The 24393-nt window shown below is 36.1% G+C and overlaps 1 protein-coding gene across 6 annotated transcripts in view; it reads right to left on the minus strand.

The window, feature by feature from the left end:
- Window positions 1–24393, minus strand: part of LOC128227720 (amyloid beta precursor protein binding family B member 2-like) — a 74412-nt gene that overhangs the window by 35102 nt on the left and 14917 nt on the right. For 2 of the 6 annotated variants that reach the window (XM_052938502.1, XM_052938501.1), the window contains exon 3: window positions 18757–18788. The exons of 3 other annotated variants lie outside the window; for them this stretch is intronic. Coding sequence is in view for 1 of the 3 variants with exons in the window: in XM_052938496.1 (XP_052794456.1) it covers window positions 23265–23499 (235 nt within the window). In the remaining 2 variants the exon portion in view is untranslated. Of the gene's footprint in view, window positions 1–18756; window positions 18789–23264; window positions 23638–24393 lie in introns of those variants that run through there. One more of the 6 variants, XM_052938496.1, reaches the window with a different exon arrangement.

The raw sequence follows: 24393 nt of genomic DNA on the forward strand, positions 1-24393 counted from the left end.
ATACTCTATGTCCTTATATGCAGCACTCCATTGTGAATAAACACTAAGTGTGACCTTGACCTTTGAGGTAGGGACACGAGTCTTGCACGCGACACGTCGTCTTGGTATGTGGAACACATGTGGCAAGTTATTTTAAAATCTGCCCATACAAGGGAAAGTTACAGAGCCGGACGGACGGACGGATGTTGCGATTTTAATATGCCCACCTTCGGGGGCATAAAAATAATAATAATAATTCAAGGGCCATAATTTGTATTTAGGGTTAAAATGGAGTTATGTTTCTTGTTGTAAGATGGTCATAAATAATTTTGAATTTTATTAAGTGCATTGAATGAATGGTATAGAAGGTTTTTTTATTAAAATCCCAACTTGCCCATAACTTTTACTTGCCTAAAACTTTGACCTAAGTCAATCAGGGGCCATAACTTGTATTAAGGATAATATGGAGTTATGTAACCTCATTATGTGATGGGCCTGAACAATTGTGTGAAGTATTAAGTCAATTGAATGAAGGGTATAGAAGTTATTAATAAATATCCCAACCTGCCCTAAAACTTTAACCTAAGTTCCATAGTCAATCAGGGGCCATAATCTGTGTAAAGAATAATATGGAGTTATCTAACCTCATCATGTGATGGCCCTGAACAACTGTGTGAAGTATTAAGTCAATTGAATGAAGGGTATTGGACTTATAAGTGAAAATCCCAACTTGCCCTAAAACTTGAACCAGACGCCGACGCCGGGGCGAGTAGTATAGCCCACCTTTTCTTCGAATAGTCGAGCTAAAAACCTGTTGAATATATATATATATATTCAGCACTGATATCAGAGGAACCTGTTGACATGAGCACTCTCTAATCTGACAGCAAGGAATACTAATCCAAAATGAAACTCTGGTTTATGGGTCTAGATTTTCTAATTAATAACATAAAAACATCACTTTTAGAAACATGGCGGCATTCCACATTAACTTTGCCTTCCAATGGTTATAAATCTCAACACTAGAGGACAGTTTTATAACAGCTACCATATACAGACAAATCAGAATTATTGACAGGGGCACGAAAATCCCCACCAGTGAAACCCTGCTTTAATGTTCATATTAACACGAGTGTCAACATGAAATTCAGATTATTGTGGATTTATTAGTCCCATTGGACCAGTAAACCATTCAAAGAGAAGCCACATGATAATTACAAACAGATTCCCTAATCAACAAGCAATACCCAGCATCAACTTCAATTTCAGTTTAATGTGTATGTCACAGATAAACTAATAATTACTTGTAGAGAGAGATTCCATCCCGTTACAAACATGTTAAAGTAACATAATCTTCCATATTTTAGAAGGTTTTGGTTCTAGGTTCCATGATTAAAATGTTCTGAAGAGAGCAAAAAGCATGTTCCTCAGTCCAAGTAGGCCCATAACTTGGCAATCATTAGAGTCAGAGCTATGTGCCTTACTACTCAAAATTGTGCATATTGTCACAAGTAACATATATATATACTAAGTTTCATGGGAATATCTTGTTCCAGGTTTCCGCACACCAGTACATTGACACAGAAGATGCTGCTGAAACCAGGCTATGACAATTATACCTCAACATGGTGAAAAAGAAAGCTTTTTTATTTGTTTTTTATCTTCAACATGCGACAGCCGTAATGGATCTTCGGTGGCTGCAAGGGTGGCTGCCCTTTAGCACCCTGTCCCTTTTCTGAAGCATCCTATTCTCTTTAAAAACCCATTACATGTTTGTATATTTACAATATCTAAATAATGTGCATTATAAAACAATAAAATATGATTACAACACAGTACTAGCTTGTCACTCAGGCACTTGAAAGTGTCAGCCACATTTTCATCATGCATTGCTCCTACAACAGTTACTGTCAATACTTGTTTTCTCTTTTGTAATTGTAAAGCCAAGTTGTTCAATATACCTCATTACTTCCAATATCATTAACTTTCATTTTAAAAAAGACTCCTAGCTAGTGCAGAACTTAATTTTAATGCAAAAATTATAGTAGTTAAGACAGATTTTCAGACTGCAATGATGGCAATCATTTAATCAAGCAATCAGACTATGGCGTCCAATGCTATATGGAAGGTCCTCAATGCTTGGTGCTCATTATTCCATGGGGACTTAATTTTAACTTGTCACTGGAAAGAAGTCAGATTATATACAAATGAAGCGGTAATTCCTGATTGCAAATGTCGGAGAAAATACCTATCACGATAGATTGGACTGAATAACAATCCGCCACAACTAGAGACTGGTTTTACGCCATTTAAGTACAATGTTTTTACCGGCTGATTCCCTATAATTCCCTTTGATTGTCATTAAAACACTTGATTAGAAGAATGAAGCCTTTTTTGAAATGACAGTGTCTGATCGATGTTGTATTCTGTTTGCAAATTAAAATTTCTTTAGGCTACTTTTTTAACAGAAAATCACACGGAAGAATGTCAAATTCAGAAAATGAGCCAACTACAAAACAGATAATGAGATGTCCTTGATATCTTTTTTAATTCCTTGATGACAAACATGCTTTACACAATAAAATGGGCATGCTATCTAACATGAAAAAGGGACTGCAGCAAACAAACAAGGAGCTGGGAAGCAAACGCCAACTCCGATCTGATTTGTTTTTTCTTCAAAGTTCTAGGGCTTGCTATACATATGCATATTAACTCTGGCAACATGTCTTCATTTGGATATCTTTTATAGTTAAGGCCAAGGTTTGATTTTTGCACTTTGCTGACAAGGACAGCTATATATGACAATATTTGGAGGTTTAAAGGTCTCTGATATAATGCGTCTTGCAATAACAAAGAAGATTGTTAATGAAAACAACTTCCATATGTCTTTCGCAGAGATCTCATAAGCTCATATTTCTCTTAATTATTAAATGGACTGTTTATGTTTTATAGAGTCAGACATTGAAATATTTATTTTCTGAGAAATGTGAACAATAGGCTTGTTTTAGAGATAAAACATCAAAAGTTCAAATTAGAACTGTATATAAAAATATGAAATAAAATGTTATATTTTGCCGAAAAGCGTTATGGTAGCGCTATATAAGATTGAATGATTTTAAGCTAAGATTTAAAACATTCTGACCAAATAAGTATCTTCCAGTAACTGATTGGTGTTTGTTTATATGAGTTAGGTATTTAAGTTATATACTTAATTTCAACAAAGAATGATGCGGACATAAAATCAGTAAACCAGTCCATTCTAAGTTAATCACTGAATTTAGGTGACTGGTTCAGAGTGAGTGAGTTTTTTACAATACTAAGATATAAACTCAATATTTTCCAGAAAGTTTCTTAACAAAGTTCTTTATCAAATTGCCAGACAGTGTTAAAACATGGCTCACAAAACATCCTGTAAGACACTCAAAATAACACGACTATCTCTGAAAAAACGCCAAGGAGTGTCATTTGTATGCGCCTAGCACGCTTCTTGAACATTTACATTGTGTGATATTTCACCTGGTAATTGCGGCACCTAATCTGGTATGGTAAAACACGGTGCAATTTGTCAGTGTGAATATGTGTGTGGCATTCGGATCACTGGATGACAGCCTAATCAAATTCAGCAGTTTTGTGGGATTCATCTAATTCACTTAGGAAAAGGCTTCAAGAAAAATACACTATTTCACTAATAAAATATCAACAAGAATGAAATAGGTCGTGAACACGCAATGTTCCTGATGGGATTGAAGTATGAAATTATCAGTTTTTGAGAAAAAGTCGGGATATTGTGGCAGTGTCAGCTTGATTGTAGTGTATTTTTGTTCACCTATGCCATAAAACCATTCAAGAAATTCAAATTAAGCTGTGCACATGTTCCCAGAGACAATCTCAAAATTAAGTAGCAATGCCCACTACTCTAGTGTAACGGTCCGCTGTAGGCGGAATATGTGCATTCATAGTATAACATTCCGTTATAGACAGAAATACATTCATATTACGTATATGTTTACTTGGTTGGTAATATGCAAATTAGCAAAGCTCCGGCTCCATTTGGACTGAGAATTTACTGTATATAAAGACCAGTGGACCCTTTCAGGGTCGAGCATGCTTTTCTCACAAGGGATCTGTTGCGTCTTTGAGGTAGCACTAGCTTCAATAATAATTGAGATTTTTCTCCGGAAAAGAACCACTCCTATTTATTTATCTAGTTAGTGCATAGCTTAATAAATGAGCTGTTCTTTGAATAATTATGATGTTTCCAACTACATGAAGAAAAGTATTTTGAGAAATTGGTTGAAAACAATGAAGCTCTTCAATCAAGATATTATAGTTTAATAATCATAATAATGAAAAAGTCTATAATTCACCAATGTTCCAATCAATGTCCGGTGTCACATGGGTAATCCAAAATCTTCCACCTTTTCACACTTCCTTTTCAGGAGAGTTCCAAGGGGGACAAGTCTTAATAATAGAAGCAATTTACCATCTGAAAATGGACATAATGGTCTGGAACAGCCACAACCATCAAACCTCATACACCGTGAGCCTCTATACTGTCTGAATGTTAATATGATGACTTATAATCTCCTAAGATTTGGACAGATTTCTGGGTGGAATAGAACAGAAAACTAAAGCTGAAGAATTCTAGGGAGACCAGTGTTTAAGACAGAAATCTTCAAACTTGAAAACAGAACAGTCCCTATATGGAAAGTTGATTTCTTTTGTTACATTTTTAAACAAAGGCAATCAGACTGCAAGGAAACTATGTTCTAATAATAAGGATTCAATTTCTGTGAATAAATGAAACCCTTTGTAAAAGCTATTCAAATGATGTCAGTGTTTCACAAGTTGAAACCTTAGCATCAATTTCTTGAAACAAGCCTAGATGTAACAAGTAACAAGAGGGTCATGATGGCCCTAAATCGCTCACCTGAGTAAAAGAGTTTAACCTTTGTAATCAATATGGCTTGATATTTGTTCTCAAAGAATATTGAAAAACATACTGGTCAAACATGTTGCCTGGATAATCACTGACAGGACTTGTCACAATTGCCTGCACACTGACAGGACTTGTCACAGTTTCCTGCACACTGACATGACCTGGTGATTGACTTCACACTGACAGGATTTTGTTCAGTTGCCTGCACTCTGACAGGACTTTTTTCAGTTGCCTGCACACTGACAGGACTTTGTTCAATTGCCTGCACACACACAGGACTTCGTGCACCATCCAATAAAATCAAGAAACTCCCTTAAGCTCTAAAAATCAAATATCAGAACACATTCAGCACCTTCCACTAATATCATTGGTTCTTCCATCTAGGTCAACATCACCTTCCTTCACATGTTCAAAATAATTTTTTCTTTAAATACTTCAGGGCTTATTCACTATCCACACAGAAGATAAGATTGTAGCTTAGAATAATCTACATGAAGTTTACAATAATCTACATGAAGTTCAATGGAAAAACTGATTATTTAATTTATCATTAAGTAAAAATGAAATTTCTTCTAAAGAAAAAGAACAATAATTACTATGAAGTGACTATGTTGAAGACTAAATAAAATTTAAAATCTATTCCCTTGTTACTAAAAGTAAAAAGTAGTGGAATCTTCAACAAAAAGGGAGACCATATAGCAAGACTTGCTGCCCTTGCTTCAAGAGTAAGCTTTACATAACTATCAGATTTTAACATTTTGGCCATTTTGTTGTTGTTGTTGATCAATCATGACCCCTTGTTGTATTTTTGTAGAGGGTCACCCAAGGAAGATTTCTGTACAGTTTAATTGAATTTGGACTGGTAGTTTAAGAGGAGATGTTTTTTAAAGCAAAATAGGAAGTTGGCCATTTTGTTGTTGTTGCTGTTGTTGTTGTTGTTGATCAATCGTGACCTCTTGTTGTAATTTTGTAGAGGGTCACCCAAGGAAGCTTCCTATAAAGTTTCATTGAATTTGGAGCGGTAGTTTCAGAGGAGATGATGTTTTTTAAACCAAAACAGGAAGTCAGTCATTTTGTTATTGTTGCTGTTGTTGTGCTTGTTGATCAATCGTGACTTCATGTTGTATTTTTGTAGAGGGTCACCCAAGGAAGCTTCCTATAAAGTTTCATTGAATTTGGAGCGGTAGTTTCAGAGGAGATGTTTTTTAAAGCAAAACAGGAAGTCAGTCATTTTGTTATTGTTGCTGTTATTGTGCTTGTTGATCAATCGTGACTTCATGTTGTATTTTTGTAGATGGTCACCCAAGGAAGCTTCCTGTAAAGTTTCATGGACTGACTGACTGACTGACTGACGGATGGATGGACTGACGGACGGACGCCGGACAAAGACCGATCACAATAGCTCACCATGAATACTCATTTAATTATATACATATCCTGTGAAATATAGATTTTCACAAATATATTTGCATACAAAAAATGTTCCACGCATACCTGGTACCACCCCTTTGCATAGCAAGTACCTATCAAAGTCCCTATGAATACCACATGTCAGAAAGGGAGAGGGGGGGAGGGGGGGGATCAGCTAAGAATGCATCACAATGTTGCCCTGCAAGTATTTTGATCATCCATAACTTCAATTCGTTTCCTGTTGCTTTGCAATTTTAAATGCAAATGTTTTATGTATATTTTAAGTCTTTATTATTTTGCTAACATAATAAACCAGGGTATAATTTGGGAAACCTTATGCCCACACATAAATCGTTCCAGGATATGCCTGATCCCTTATAACTGAATTTCATTGGTTGCAATTTTCTTAGAATTGTATTTTACTGTAAATTTTATTGTGATTACTCAAGTCAACAATAGCAGGTTTTATGAAAAACCTCTGATATGGCTACATGCGCATGCACAGTAATAGCAATTTACTAGTAACAATTTTTCACAAATAAGAAACAAAACATTTGAAAAGTCTAGCACCCTTGATTGGCTGAAAATGTATGGCATGTTATTCAAGTTTTGTGCAAGAAGAAATAATCAAATTTTAAGAAATGACCAAAGTTTCCAACATCCAGCCCCCAATTTTATAAACATTAACTCACAAAATATTGTGCAATACATCAAGTGATGTTTCAATGTTTTTTTCCACTTTGGACCAGCAAAAATGGTAATCCCAAATGATACACTCGCATGTGAGCAGGAACAATATTGACAGCATGGTAATAATCCATCTGAGAATAAAGATAAATATTCAAATTGTTTTCATGGCAAACAGCATTGTCAGACATTGATTCTGAAATACTAAGAAAAGCAGGAGTGTAAGTGTATCCCATTGTGGGCATTTTGCTTGGAAACAGAAGCTAGAGCTATCAATGGATGTGATTACTACCCCCACCACATCACCTTCTTGTAATAAGAAGTATCACTGGGAATGAGTTATGCTCATTAAAAGCCCTACATCAGTGAGATTAGGCATCAATTAAGGTAATGGTTCTACTATATAGAAATAAGGCACCATATAACATCAGGGAAATAAGACATGAAATTTTATTTTAAGTTTTTAAAAACAAAGTATTAAATTGAGTTGACCAAACACAATATTATGTTTCTTTTCTACACCTGAAGTCGATTAAAAACATAAAAAATTAAGGAAGGAAAAAAAAACAAGTACAGTATAAAAATTGGCAGCCACAAATTACAATATCAGTAATAGGAGTTATGGTTCATGTGCACTGCTTCTCCTAAATGAGACCTATATGTAAATGAAGTTTGAAGTAAATAGCTCAAAGATGAAAAAAAAAACAATAACTCAAAAAAGCACTGCAGCAAGAGTTATGATTCCTTTCTTCTAAACTTCTCCTAAATGAGACTGCTTAATAAGTTTGAAGTAAATACCTCAAAGACTTTTCAAGTTACTCTCTGGACAAAAATAAGTATGAAAATTAACAAACAACAATGACTATAAAATAAGGCAGCCAGTTATGGTTCCTGTGCCCTGGACTTCTCCTCAATGAGATCTATCTGTATATGAAGTTTGATTTCAATACCTGAAAAACATATAGAGTAATGGTGAAAAATTACACATGAATACTTGTCCCGATGTCCCAGGACAGCCATACGGATGAAGGGACAGGACAAGGTGATTCCTATAACAAAGATAATTATTATGGGATACAAACTAAAATAAGATGTCTTTTTTTGGCATTGTTTTCAAGTTAGGACGGGGATCGGGCATTCAACCCCCTTACTGAACATCTGTTTGCGAAAAACAAGTGTTTGCAGGTTTTGAAGCATTGAAAAGAGGTTGTAATAACTCTGCCCAAACACAGAAAAGAGGTGCACAAAAAACCTTATACAAAGCATGTTTAGATGTGATTGGGCAAAGGTGGATTTAGCAATGGTGGAGTATGTCTTGATGTGATCAAGCTATGATGTCTTGGTGTGATTGGGCAATGGTGAAAGCATGTCTTGATGTGATTGAGCAATGGTGGAGTATGTCTTGATGTGATTGAGCAATGGTGGAGTATGTCTTGATGTGATTGAGCAATGGTGGAAGAATGTCTTGATGTGATTGAGCAATGGTGGAGTATGTCTTGATGTGATTGAGCAATGGTGAAAGCATGTCTTGATGTGATTGAGCAATGGTGGAAGTATGTCTTGATGTGAGCGAGCAATGGTAAAAGTATGTCTTGATGTGAGCGAGCAATGGTGGAAGTATGTCTTGATGTGATTGAGCAATGGTGGAGTATGTCTTGATGTGAGCGAGCAATGGTAAAAGTATGTCTTGATGTGAGCGAGCAATGGTGGAAGTATGTCTTGATGTGAGCGAGCAATGGTGGAAGTATGTCTTGATGTTAGCGAGCAATGGTGGAAGTATGTCTTGATGTGAGCGAGCAATGGTAAAAGTATGTCTTGATGTGAGCGAGCAATGGTGAAAGTATGTCTTGATGTGATTGAGCAATGGTGAAAGCATGTCTTGATGTGATTGAGCAATGGTGGAGTATGTCTTGATGTGAGCGAGCAATGGTAAAAGTATGTCTTGATGTGAGCGAGCAATGGTGAATGGTGAAAGTATGTCTTGATGTGAGCGAGCAATGGTGAAAGTATGTCTTGATGTTAGCGAGCAATGGTGGAAGTATGTCTTGATGTGAGCGAGCAATGGTGGAAGTATGTCTTGATGTGAGCGAGCAATGGTGAATGGTGAAAGTATGTCTTGATGTGAGCGAGCAATGGTGAAAGTATGTCTTGATGTGAGCGAGCAATGGTGGAAGTATGTCTTGATGTTAGCGAGCAATGGTGGATTGAGCAATGGTGGTGGTATGTTGTGATGTGATTGCGCAATGGTGGAAGTATGTCTAGATGTGAGCGAGCAATGGTGGAGTATGTCTTGATGTGATCAAGGTATGATGGAAATATGTCTAGATGTGATTAAGCAATGGTTGAAGTATGTCTTGATGTTAGTGTGCAATGGTGGAAGTATGTCTTGATGTTAGCGAGCAATTGTGGAGTATGTTTTGATGTGATTGAGCAATGGTGGAAGTATGTCTTGATGTGATTGAGCAATGGTGGAAGTATGTCTTGATGTGATAGAGCAATGGTGGAAGTATGTCTTGATGTGAGTAAGCAAGGGTGGAAATATGTCTTGATGTGATTGAGCAATGGTGGATGTATGTTTTGATGTGATTGGGCAATGGTGGATTGAGCAATGGTGGAAGTATGTCTTGATGTGATTGAGCAATGGTGGAAGTATGTCTTGATGTTAGTGAGCAATGGTGGATTGAGCAATGGTGGAAGTATGTTGTGATGTGATTGCACAATGGTGGAAGTATGTCTTGATGTTAGCAAGCAATGGTGGAAGTATGTCTTGATGTGAGCGAGCAATGGTGGAGTATGTCTTGATGTGATCAAGGTATGATGGAAATAAGTCTAGATGTGATTAAGCAATGGTGAAAGTATGTCTTGATGTTAGCGTGCAATGGTGGAAGTATGTCTTGATGTTAGCGAGCAATTGTGGAGTATGTTTTGATGTGATTGAGCAATGGTGGAAGTATGTCTTGATGTGATTGAGCAATGGTGGAAGTATGTCTTGATGTTATAGAGCAATGGTGGAAGTATGTCTTGATGTGATTGAGCAATGGTGGAAGTATGTCTTGATGTGATTGAGCAATGGTGGATGTATGTTTTGATGTGATTGGGCAATGGTGGAAGAATGTCTTGATGTGATAGAGCAATGGTGGAGTATGTCTTGATGTGATTGAGCAATGGTGGAAGTATGTCTTGATGTGATTGAGCAATGGTGGAAGTATGTATTGATGTGAGCAAGCAATGGTGGAGTATGTCTTGATGTGATCAAGGTATGATGGAAATATGTCTAGATGTGATTAAGCAATGGTGGAAGTATGTTTTGATGTGATTGGACAATGATGGAAGTATGTTTTGATGTGATTGAGCAATGGTGGAAGTATGTTTTGAAGTGATTGGGCAATGGTGGATTGAGCAATGGTGGAACTATGTCTTGATGTGATTGGACAATGGTGGATGTCTTGTTTTGGTTATGGTTGTCCGGTTAGCGCAGTGGTTAGCGCACTCGCTTCTCACCTAGGCGACCCGGGTTCGATTCCCGGCCTGGGCGCATGTGAGTTTGGTTTGTGGTCACCAAGCCGGACAAGTGGGTTTCCTCCGGGTTCTCCGGTTTCCCCCACAACACAAGACCACACTCTCGCGTAAAATCGTGCCAACGAGAGTGATTAATATAATGTTGTAATAACTTGTTTCACAATCGTTGTAAAATAAATATGTTTAAACTAGACAATGGTGGATTGAGCAATGGTGGGAGTATGTTGTGATGTGATTGAGCAATGGTGGAAGTATGTATTGATGTGATTGAGCAATGGTTCAAGTATGTCTTGATGTGATTGAGCAATGGTGGAAGTATGTTTTAATGTGATTGGGCAATGGTGGATTGAGCAATGGTGGAAGTATGTCTTGATGTGATTGAGTAATGGTGGAAGTATGTTTTAATGTGATTGGGCAATGGTGGATTGAGCAATGGTGGAAGTATGTCTTGATGTGAGCAAGCTATGGTGGAGTATATCTTGATGTGAGCGAGCAATGGTGAAAGTATGTTTTGATGTGATTGAGCAATGGTGGAAGTATGTCTTGATGTGATTGAGGTATGGTAGAAGTATGTCTTGATGTGATTGGGCAATGGTGGATTGAGCAATGGTGAAAGTATGTCTTGGTGTGATTGGGCAATGGTGGAAGTATGTCTTGATGAGATTGAGCAATGGTGGATTGAGCAATGGTGGATTGAGCAATGGTGAAAATATGTCTTGGTGTGATTGGGCAATGGTGGATTGAGCAATGGTGAAAGTATGTCTTGGTGTGATTGGGCAATGGTGGAAGTATGTCTTGATGAGATTGAGCAATGGTGAAAGTATGTCTTGGTGTGATTGGGCAATGGTGGATTGAGCAATGGTGGATTGGGCAATGGTGGAAGTATGTTTTGATGAGATTGAGCATAGGTGGAAGTATGTCTTGATGAGATTGAGCAATGGTGGATTGAGCAATGGTGGATTGAGCAATGGTGAAAGTATGTCTTGATGTGATTGGGAAATGGTGGATTGAGCAATGGTGAAAGTATGTCTTGGTGTGATTGGGCAATGGTGGAAGTATGTCTTGATGAGATTGAGCAATGGTGAAAGTATGTCTTGGTGTGATTGGGCAATGGTGGAAGTATGTCTTGATGAGATTGAGCAAAGGTGGAAGTATGTCTTGATGTGATTGAGCAATGGTGGAATATGTCTTGATGTGAGCAAGGTATGGTGGAAGTATGTCTCGATGTGATTGAGGTATGGTGGAAGTATATCTCGATGTGATTAAGGTATTGTGGAAGTATGTATTGATGTGAGCGAGCTATGGTGGAAGTATGTCTTGATGTGAGCGAGGTATGGTGGAAATATGTCTTGAAGTGAGCGAGCAATGGTGAAAGTATGTCTTTATGTGATTGAGCAATGGTGGATTGAGCAATGGTGGAAGTATGTCTTGATGTGAGCGAGCAATGGTGGAAGTATGTCTTGATGTGATTAAGGTATGGTGGATTGAGCAATGGTGAAAGTATGTCTTGATGTGATAGAGCAATGGTGGAATAATGTCTTGATGTGATTGAGCAATGGTGGATTGAGCAATGGTGGAAGTATGTCTTGATGTGATTGAGCAATGGTGGAAGTATGTCTTGATGTAAGCGAGGTATGGTGGAAGTATGTCTTGATGTGAGAGAGGTATGGTGAAAGTATGTCTTGATGTGATTGAGGTATGGTGGAAGTATGTCTTGATGTGATTGAGGTATGGTGAAAGTATGTCTTGATGTGAGTGAGCAATGGTGGAGTAATAAGTCATGGTGTGAGTGAGCAATTGTGGAGTATGTCTTGGTGTGATTAAGCTATGGTGGAATTATTTCTTGATCTGATTGAGCAACGGTGAAAGTCTGTCTTCATGTGATCTAGCAATGGTGAAATTATGTCTTGATGTGATAGAGCAATGGTGGAAGTATGTTTTGATGTGATTGGGCAATGGTGGATTGAGCAATAGTGAAAGTATGTCTTGATGTGATCGAACAATGGTGGAAGTATGTTTTGATGTGATTGGGCAATGGTGGATTGAGCAATGGTGAAAGTATGTCTTGATGTGATCGAACAATGGTGGAAGTATGTTTTGATGTGATCGAGCAATGGTGGAAGTATGTTTTGATGTGATTGGGCAATGGTGGAAGTATGTCTTGATGTGATTGGGCAATGGTGGATTGAGCAATGGTGAAAGTATGTCTTGATGTGATCAAGCAATGGTGGAAGTATGTTTTGATGTGATTGAGCAATGGTGGAAGTATATCTTGATGTGATTGGGCAATGGTGGATTGAGCAATGGTGAAAGTATGTTGTGATGTAATTGGGCAATGGTGGAAGCATGTCTTGATGTGATTGGGCAATGGTTGATTGAGCAATGGTGAAAGTATGTTTTGATATGATCGAGCAATGGTGAAAGTATGTCTTGATTTGATTGAGCAATGGTGGAAGTATGTCTTGATGTGATCGAGTAATGGAGATGAAAGTATGTCTTGATGTGATTAAGCAATGGTGGAGTATGTCTTGATGTAATCAAGCAATGGAGGTGGAGTATGCCTAGAAGTGGTTTAGCAACGGAAGAGTATGTCTTATCTTTATTGAGGATTTATGAAGATTGTCTAGGTGTGAAAGAGCAGTGGTTGAGTATGTCTCGATGTGATTTAGCAACAGTTTTATATGTCTCATTGTACTGGAGCAACAGTGTAATATGTCTTGGTGTGATTGAGCAATGGTGGAATATATCTCGGAGTGATTGAGCAACAGTGGAATATGTCTTGGTTTGTTTTAGCAGTGATAGAATATGTGTCCGTGTGATTGGGCAATGCTGGCATATGTCTTGGTGTGATTGAGCAATGGTGGCATATGTCTTGGTGTGATTGAGCAATGGTAGAGTTTGTCTCTGAGTAATTTAGCAGTGGTAGGAACAGCAATGACAACACACTAGAACTTCATTATGGCATACCAAGAAGCTTCGAAGTTACAATATGAAAACATTGACTGCCAACTGAAACCCGTTGCATACTAAACACTAAAATTACAGGAACCTGTTGACATGATTACTGTCTAATTTGAATACGAATCCCAAATAAAATTTTAATTTCTAATTAATATCATAAAACATCACTTTTAGAAATTATGGTGGCATTTCACATTAACTGCACCTTCCAATGGTTATAAATCTCACCTGTAGTGGACAATTAAATACCAGCTACCATATATAGACAAATCAGAGTTATTGACAGGGGCACGAAAATGTGACCAAGGTCCATAACTTGGCAGTTAAATAAGAGTTATGTGCCTTGCTTCAGATTGTTGTCTCATGGAATAACAATTAAATTTCTACTTCCTGACAAGTCTCGTTTAATTTTTAAATCATTTCACTTTAAGTGTTCATAATACTAAGTTTCATGTGAATATCTTGTGCCAGGTTTCTGCACACCTACATTGACACCGAAGATGATGTTGAAATCAAGGCTATGACAAAACATCAACCTTTTGTGTTTGAAAACAGGCAAGATGAAAATAAAAGCTTTTTATTTGGTTTTTAACTTCAATCCTTGGTTACCGTAGTAAGCAATAGTAATAGCATAGTAAGCATAGTTACCATAGTAACTGAGGCATTTAAGCACAGTAAGCAGAGAGGGCTGTTTTCTAATGCTGTTTATAACTTGTGGCCCTACCCAATTTGTATATCACTGTATGTTGGAATGTTGACCATCTCCTGCATATACAATGGAATATGATTTAACTTAATTTCCCCAGTACTCAGTTAGTACATTTCAAAGTGCCAACAACAATGTGTAATCTTGCATTACTCTAACTTATGTTCATACTTTTTATTCCTACTGTATAACCTTACAAGAGACCAAGTTGCTCAATGTATCTCATTACTGAGGAAAAACACTTTCCAATATCATTTACTTTCATTTTGAAAGCCTACTAACTAGTGCAGAACTTGATTTAAATGTAGAAATTATAGCCGTTAAGAGAATTTTTCAGACTGCAATGATGGCCTATTCAATCAAGCAATCAGACTACAGCATTCAATGTTATACTGAGGGTCCTCAATGCTCGGTGCTCAGTATTCCATTGGGACTTAATTTTAACTTGTCACTGGAAAGAAGTCAGATGATATACAAATGAAGCGGTAATTCCTGATTGCGAATGTCGGAGAAAATACCTATCATGATAGATTGGGCGAAAAAACAATCCAAACCGACTAGAGACTGGTTTTACGCCATTTAAGTACAATGTTTTTACCGGCTGATTCCCCATAATTCCCTTTGATTGTCATTAAAACACTTGATTAAAAGAATGAAGCCTTCTTTGAAATGACAGTGTCTGATAGATGTTGTATTCTGTTTGCAAATTTTAACATTTCTTTAGGCTAGTTTTATAGCAGAAAATTACACAGAAGAATGTCAGGAATTGAGCATTACAAAACAGATAATGAAGTTGTCTTTGATATTTTTTCAATCATTTGATGATAAACAGTCTTAACACGATGAAAAACGCTGCTATCAATCATAGAATAAAAGGGAGTGCAGCCAAAAACATTTTAGGCACAACAAAGTAAATACCAACTTGGATGTGTTTATTCAGTCAAAAATGTAGCATAACACAACACAGAGCTTCAAAAAGTTTGGAACCTTTATCAGTGCAGACCTGTCGTCATCGACCCCCATTTCCTAAAAAATGATGTAAACCGCGCTTTGCAGCTTTCAGACTCTGTAGTTAATCAAGCATGTCGATGTTGATATTAGAGCACGACAAGGTTAATTCATTTGGAACTTTAATGCTCTCGCGGATTAGCAATGACAATTTCATTAATAATATAATGATAATGGATTTTTGTAGCTAAAGTGTGACAATTCTTTCCATGAGAAAAAGACAGCAAATCTGACATATGATGTACTGAAAACAGCGAAGTCAATTAACACAGACAATAATCGCCCTCAAGGATGTCCCTTAGCTACAATAGGATGTCCCCTGGTAGTTAAGGATGTGGTAAAACAAACACTGTTAAAACAAGAGGCCCAAAAGGGCCTATGCTCTACTGGTATGGCTTTTGTGGTCATATCAATCGAGAGCATGTATGTATGAGTAAAAGGCAACAGACATATAGTTTATGTTTTGTGTTTGGGTTACCTAAAAACGTAGCACGTTCATTGTGAGCAGATTCAGATTAGCTGCGCATGAACTATTTTAATATGTGCAAAGTAAAAGTCATCCGACAAAAAAAAATGCTTTCAAAACTGTACTCATAGTAAAAATTTCTGTTGTTTTAAAAGTTAAAAAAAGTTGGTCAAAAGGTCAAAGTCAAGGGCATCCTAGGACAACATTGATCAATTTGAACAAACATTCACAATCAATTGTGCTGAGATGGATGCACGAACACACAAAAAGATTTTCAAACCTTTCCAGATTTATGTTTACCAAACCTGTGAACTCTGGGTGTGGCCAGTTCTGACATCAGGTGCATAACTTAAACATTCACAACCAATTTTGTTAAGATGAATGCGCAAACTACAGAACTTAATGCTAAAAAATGGCCTTTGGGCTTTCAACAAGAACAAGGCAGAGTAATTCACAAAATCAACTGCAGAAGCAAAAAGCAAATTGTCTCTCAAAATCCTAGGCTTGCAAATTGTCTCCCTTTACTCTAGACTTGAATTTACATGTACATGTAAACTTGGCTAAAAATAGAATTCACTCATGCAGACCTGGCTAAAAATAGAAAACATTTCTTTAAAACTTTCATGGCCCATAATCAAGGCATTCATGGGCGGATCTTGCTGGTTTTCGAAAGGAACCGATCTCTAATGGATATCTAGATACTGTACAAGTTTCATTGAGAAACAATCAAAACTGAAGACTGTATCGTGTTCACAAGCAATTGTTTACAGACGCACAAATGCACGACCGCACAGATGCACATACTACGTACACATTACCATCGTATAAGCTTTTCTGGCCTTTGGCCAGTAGAGCTAAAAATTACAATTTCTATTTTTTTACTGACTTAGCCATTTTGGACCGATTGAAAACAACAGCAACAATTTTCAGACCAATCTTTCAGTCCTGCATATGCAATCGCTCCAGCAAAGTCAAAATCGGTCCAGACCGGCAAATTGCCGGTTTTTAAAAGCCCTTATTCGACATTAAGTAAGAGTTAAGGGCCATGCCATACATGTGCATATCTTCTCTGGCAACAGGACTGTACAAAGTTTCATTTGAATTAATATCTTAGACCTAAAAAAAAAAATATGTCCGTTTCGGGTAACTCGACCCTACCTATAAAAATGCGCTGACCCTAACTATTTTTTCCCGTTTCTGAACAAAAAAAATATTCCTTAGCGAATAGAGAGTTACGAAGGGCGGATAAATGCAGATTTTAATCAGAATTATTGTTAATATGATAAAACAAAGTCAGGCAATGACAGTAATGTAGGAAAGACTACCATGTGCAAGAAAACACTCTGAACTTACGACAGATTTTGAAAAAAAAATAAAAAAATATCCCTACCTACCCTACCTAGAAATTTGGGAAAGGTTACTCTAAACAAACAATTTTTTTTTTTTGGCCTTATATTTTTTGAGTTATGGCCAAGGTTGAAGTCATTGCACAATGGCGACAATGCAGAACACACCAAGACTATGACAATTCCTCAACTTTCTTTTCTTCGACATCCAGATGAGCTAAAAAAGCCTCTGACCTTATGAGTTTGGCAATAAAAAAAGTTGTTACTTCTCTTCAGTTTTAAAACTCATCACTAAAAGGTAACTGTTCCAATTCTAGATATATAAGATAGAAACTCAATATTTTCCTATTGTGTAAAATAATATTGTTGATTCCCATACATGATAACTAGAAAGTTTCTTAACAAAGTTCTTTATCAAATTGCCAGACAGTGTAAAAACATAATAAACTTGGCTCACAAAACTTCCTGTAAGACACCCAGAATAACACGACTATCTCTGAAAATTCTGCCAATGAGTGTCATTTGTATGCGCCTAGCACGCTTCTTGAACATTACATTGTGTGATATTTCGCCTGGTAATTGCCGCACCTAATCTGGTATGGTAAAACACGGTGCAATTTGTCAATGTAAATATGAGTGTGGCATTCAGATCAGAGGAGCACAGCCTAATCAAATTGAGCAGTTTTTTTGGGAATCATCTAATTCACTTAAGAAAAGGCTTCAAGAAAAATACACTATTTCACTAATAAAATATCAATAAGAAAATAACAAGTCGTAAACAAGAAATGTTTGTGATGGGATTGCAGTAAAAAACTATCTAAATGTTAAGCTCATCTGTTTATTGTTTAGAGAAAATGTTGTGGTTACAGGTGGTGACCTTGGTGTTCTTGGCATTATCGGAATCACCATCATGGAAGTGCAGTATTTTTTTAACCTATGCCATAATGCAAAATTGTTCATGATATTCAAATGAAATTGTCCACATGCTGCTAGAGACAATACCCACATGTTCTGCAAGGCCCATAACTCTGGCTTGTATAATTACCTAGTTTGACTGAAAAATATAAAGACGAGTGTTGGTCAAGTGTTGGTGTTTGCTCTGCCACGCTCTTGTTATTTATTATAATAGTCTCATTTAGATAGTGTTCTGGGAAAATTATTGGCCAATAATTAATCATAGTTATTTTTTAATGTTCAAGCAAAATACCTTTAAATGCAAGCATATACTGAGATACTGACAACTATACCACCAGACCACTCTAACCCTGGTGCCGATGAAACCCATCATCTGTTGGGTGAGCTGAGGACAACGTATACCACCAGACCACTCTAACCCTGGTGCCGATGAAACCATCACCTCTTGGGTGAGCTGAGGACAACGTATACCACCAGACCAATCTCACCCTGGTGCCGATGAAACCATCATCTCTTGGGTGAGCTGAGGACAACGTATACCACTAGACCAATCTCACCCTGATCCCTCCACCTCATGAGAGAGGCAGACAACTAGTCAAACCCCATGGCCTTGAACTTGATTGGCTAAATTTTCTCGTTGGCTAGAGCATTCCTGCTTGGTTCAAATTCCCCATGGCTCAAGGTTATTTTTGTTGGTCAATAGGAGTTCAAGCCTATGGGTTTGACTGTATAGCAATACATGCACCACTCTTGTGAATCAGTTTAAGGGTTAGTGTAACACGCTGTGGTTATTAGTTTGGTTATTAGTTAGAAGACTTACGCTTATCATCCAATCATATTTCCTTGTGAAACCTGAAAAATATCCAAAATAACACAAAAATGATGAGTTTCAAATGTCAACTTCAAGAACTAATCTTGCTGTACATCATTTCCCATGTGTCAGAACTTGAGATGCAAATAAATTGCACATATATATATAACTTAAGCTGGATTAAACAAACCGAACATCTGATACGGGCAATGACTAAGAGGCTGTTAATCAAACCAAATGTAGATAAGACACCAATCGCAAATACAAACTTTGTTTTTTTGTTATGATCCCAACCCTGGATAAGAAAGCCACTTTTAAATAAATTGATAGCAGGTGTGGTAATTTTCATTTTAAGGCTCTCATAACCTCCTCTTATGCTACACACTATTCAAGTGGCATCTTATAAGGAGTATACTCAGGACTATCAGTGATATGTCAGGTACCAAAAAACTCGAAATGAGACCTTGTTTGGTACACAGCCTTTTATATAAAATTAGTTTATATGCAGGATTCATTTAAAAATAAGTACAGAAAGAGTTTTGGAGTCTTTTTGTTGTGAAATTTCACAGCTGAAAGTAATAGTACTAAAACGAATGCCACACAATCTCTTGTATGCCGTTACAAAGTTCAAGTTCCATATTAATACCATGAATAGCTTCGATGTTAAGCAAAACATTAAAATTTTACACAACAACAACAACAATGCCACCACAACCATCAACAACACCCACGCTTTATGACAAAACATTCACATTTTTTTCTTTGTAAACGAGATGACATAAACATTACAAAACACAAATCCAGGTCTAGAATTAAAAAGTCTTGGCTGAAAGTCCCAAGACATTAGTACCAGACAAACGGGCTACAACCATTCAACCATATTTTATCCATAAACATTAAAATGTCACAATGCCATCAAAGACAGCTATTTACTGGGCAAACTACATAAACTATTTGTCTTACCATGGTAAAACATTTTCTTTTAGGCTTCGGTCTAAACCTCAGGACATATATTTACATAGGCTTTCTGCTCAACCTCCTCAGGACATTTACATAGATGAAACGAGCCATACCAAGTAATTGCCCACAAATCATGCTTGTTAAGTATTCAGGCACCTCCTTTTAAATTACCTGTCTTAAAGAATAAGCTCATCTTAATGTAAAAGGAAATGGCTAGAAGTGAGCCAAGATGACTGGCATCGAAGAGTAATGGAAATTAAAATAAAACATAACCTGGAAAGCCTAGCTTGTAGGATATTTTTTTTAAATACTAAGGTCAAAAATAATTATTAGGGATGCAAATGAATTGCAAAGTTGATATTCAAATATTCTGGTATTCTGTCAATCAAAATTTCTGAATATTTGATTACCAAAAAGAATCTTTTGAAAGTTGTAAAAAAACTTTTATTATTCGCCTTTTAATCCTTCTTTGTTGTAGCTGGTATCAGCAAAGGACTTTCCCCAAAAATAGCCTCTGAAATTTCCCCATTTTCAGAAAATATCCCAACAAAATGCAATACATTTGAACAAACAAAAAGCAAATTATTTCAATTCAACTGCTGTCGATATTTGTAAACAATGAGAAATAAGATCAACAATATCATAAAACACAGTTAAATGATGTTATGCGCCAACAGAGGGTCATTTAGTAGGATTAACACTCTGCCTTGTTGTTTCCTAAATATAATTATGAAAAAACAAACCCAACTTGGGAACTATATAGTGAAATCAGTCAGCTATTGTAATATTACACAGACTATTAGTACTAAAATTACATCCAAAGTATCATAGAAACTTTTCACAGATATCAACGAGTGGTGCGACACTGTCCATGTCCTCTAACAGCTTAAAGATGTGCACATAAAGTTCATATGAGAAACCAGTACCAGTGTTAACAAGAGCTCTGCAGAACAAACACCAACGCTCATCTGTTGTTTTCCCTTGAATAAAGGGCAGAGTTATGGGCCTTGCTACACACGTGCATAAATCATTGTCTCTTGCAACATGGGTAACAAGTTTCATTTGAGTATCTTGTCTGTCAGGTGTTTTTGTTTTCTTTTTTTTTTTGGGGGGGGGGGGGATGGATAAAAGTTTTACATTATGACACAGATGAGGAGGCAGATGGCAATGATACCACGGCTATGAAAATACCTCAACGCTTTTCACAGTCGATAGATGAGCTAAAATAAAAAAGTCAGTGTGTGACTGTTGGATCAATCCAGTTTTCTTCTTTTGAGAGGCCGAAACCTAGCCATACCCCTTATCATCAATTATGAGCATCAACTTTGATATACCATTCCAAAGGAGCATCAAGGAGTTTCGTTAGAGGGGGCCAAACTTCCCCACAAAACATAAAATATATAGACTTTAAATGTGTTTTGGGGGCCTGACTCCGGGAATAGATTTTTGGCTGGTTTTAGTCTTCATGATACAAAATCTGGTGTTGAATCTGCTCAGTTCCTTTTCAACCATATTGAAAATGAAACCTTATTTGACAATGTTTGGCGGGTGGGGTATATGGGTGGTCACTCAAAAAATGCACAAAACAAAAGTCAGTTCAAGACATTGAGATCAAATATTTTCTTTTGCTTTTAAACGTGAAGCATTATTATGCCAAACAGCTAGAAATACCAAATAACAATAATACAACCTTAAACGTTAAAGTTTGAGCATCTCAGCATTTTCTTTTCCAGTCTCCTGTCTCTAGATATTTTTACCATATAACCAGACTGGGGCAAGTTAAACATCTGTTATGGCGAGCAAGCATCTTCGGAATTTTGGAAAACGTTTTGATCTCAAAGAAAGATATCTTTACATTTATGGCAGTCAGGAGTTTAGGACTGTTATTTCATGTATTGATTGTGCTTGTAAAAAGAACATCCATCCAAATTCAGTTCCTTGCTGTCAATAAAATGCAAATACACACCAAAACAATATTCAGATTTCTCTGACAGCTATATCTGTTATCAAACCTGCGTATAGCGAAATTCTAGGCCTTGACATTTTGCATGCATTTTTGTTTAAAATTCTGATTTTATATTTTAGTCACAACAGAAAACCAGCAGTGATTTATAACTGTTTTCCGTTAAAATGACATTTAAAATGAATCATTAAATCCAGTTATAAATTTCTGCTCAGATATTTAGATATTTTACTGGGATTGGAAGAATTTATTTCCATGCATTATTGTATGAAACATTACGGTCAATTTATGATGAACATTGTATTAAGAAAAGAATTATAATTTAGTTTTTGTACTTCCTAAAATTTTGATGCAAGTTCAACAAAATTATTAATGTTGCAAATTACAAATTTGTTTGCCTTGATTGTTAAAAACCACAGGGACCCTCTTAAAATCCAACAACAGAAGGATGTCGAAAAGAAGGTCCTGCCATTAAAAAGGTTGTGTCTAATAAACAAAACTACAGAGTGATCTTTTTTTAACTTTTTTTTCAACAAAAGCTTTATTTTGGATCTAATATTTCCTACTAAGGCATATTTTTTACCTTTAAATTGTTCCCTAAAAAGCATATTTTTAACCTGCATTCCCATACAAAAACATAATTTTGGACCTTTTCCCTTATCATAGCATATGTTTAGACCTTTTCACTAAAAACCCATTTTTGGACCTTTTTTTCCTCCAACAATTTTATTTTTTATTTTTGCAACTTTATCCCTAAAACAATCCAAACAAATAAAAATCTGTTTTACTTTTAATAAACAAATATTTATAATATTCTACAATATAATATAACAGTCTTATACAGGTGTTCCATAAAATTCTTTGAAATTTGTGGATAAAGCAGGATTGAAAGATGAATTATATTTATACAGTAAAATATTAATAATATGGTGCCATTGAAATCTGATATGGAGTTGAAATTGTGATTGCATGAAATATTAATATTTTGTCAACAAATATGAACAGACATAAGTTAACATCAGATTTATTAACCTGTTTTTAATTTAAACATTTTTTTATGAATTCAAGGAGCCATCAACTATCTTGATATTAACAAATATATTCATTTCTTACTCACAGTTATATCATAACTTTAGTTTGCACAATTCTTCATTTTCAAACTTTTGACCGGACAGTAGCTCGATTATTTTTGTAATAAACCAGAGTTAAAAATACAAAATCATGCATTTATTTAAAATATTTAGCATTGGAGAGTTGACTAAAATAAGCCCATAACCCCCAAAACCTGGAAAGAACTATTTATATCATATTAAACACATTAATTTTCATTAAGTTAGCAATACATTGGAATACTTTTACAAATCAAATCTTTAACGTATGAGAATGGTTTACAAGCGTCCACCTCACACGCTAGATGTTGCAGGTGCAATTCCTTCAAGGGGAACTTTCTCATGGCCTCTTAAAATGGAAATAGTACTGGTTTCTACCAAAGAACTGAGATTGAGCAAAATTCTTTGAGTATAAATTAGCTTTTGTCTCAATCAAGATAAAAGAAAAAAGTATAAGCTAAATCACATCCCGTAAACTATAATACCTTCTAGAGGGTTATGATACAGTGTCCAGTAGTGGTGAAACTTGTTTTCGTTTCTGTACAAGTTTCGGTACCAGATCATGTTAAGGTTGAATTTTCGGGAGCGGGATCTTCGAGGACATAGTCGGTTGTAATTGTAGGCGGAGTTTAACATTAAGCCGGCTTTAGAGTTCTCGTAAAAACTCTGAAAATTTTCCATTCTGCTCGAAACAAACTGCTCTGCGTCCCATAAGCACATGGGAAAAGTGGCTGAGGCATGTTAAAGACTAAATGACACTTTGTCCATTGAGAATAGCAACTCTTGGAATTTCATGAGTTTCCGCATACTACATCCAAACCACTGTCATTCATGTTCTTGAAAACACAGATTCCAATTGTCACATGGCGCTTTCAATTTTAACACATGTCTTTTACAGATGCAATACAATAGATTCAGTTTAATTTTGTCACATATTTTTCAAAGCTTTGAAAAAGAATACAAAAAACAGCAACAGAATGCTTGATTAAGAACTCATTTTCACTTTATTAATTATCATATTATAGCTTTGATTCTCTTTCATCCAATTTTAATTGTAAAATCAAAATGTCTTTCACAATTTTGTCTAAAAATAAATTATTTGAAACCTTGATTCAAAATTCATCAAAGTACTTCATGTTTCAAAGTAATGTCTGAAAAAGACGACCAACTATTAGCATTTTTAACTAATTTTATCACAATAATAAATCGTATTTAAAATAAAAAAACTAAATCGCATTTATCAATTTTCTATTTCATTTCTTCTTAAAATAAATCTGTACAACTGTTGAAATTATTACATATGTGATTTAAATTACCCGAACACAGGTATCGGTTTGCTGTAAAACCAAATTAATCACAGACTCCAAGGACCTAGCTTAAAATAGGTACAAGTACAGTTAAGGTATCCAATTTCCCGTGCAGCGCATTATCCAATAAAACAACATCAACTAACACCAAGCATAACATTTATCCATTAAGATACTGATTTGTTAGTGGTAAACCATGATCATTCCGACAAAATATAGCGGCCTGATCTGAGAAGCTATTGATCACGGTCGCAGAGATGCTTGTTGGGAAAAGGTCTCTCGGAGGCTTGTTGAAGGCAAACTTTTA

Source organism: Mya arenaria, chromosome 3 (genome assembly GCF_026914265.1).
Source record: "Mya arenaria isolate MELC-2E11 chromosome 3, ASM2691426v1".
NCBI classification, from domain to species: Eukaryota; Metazoa; Mollusca; class Bivalvia; order Myida; family Myidae; genus Mya; species Mya arenaria.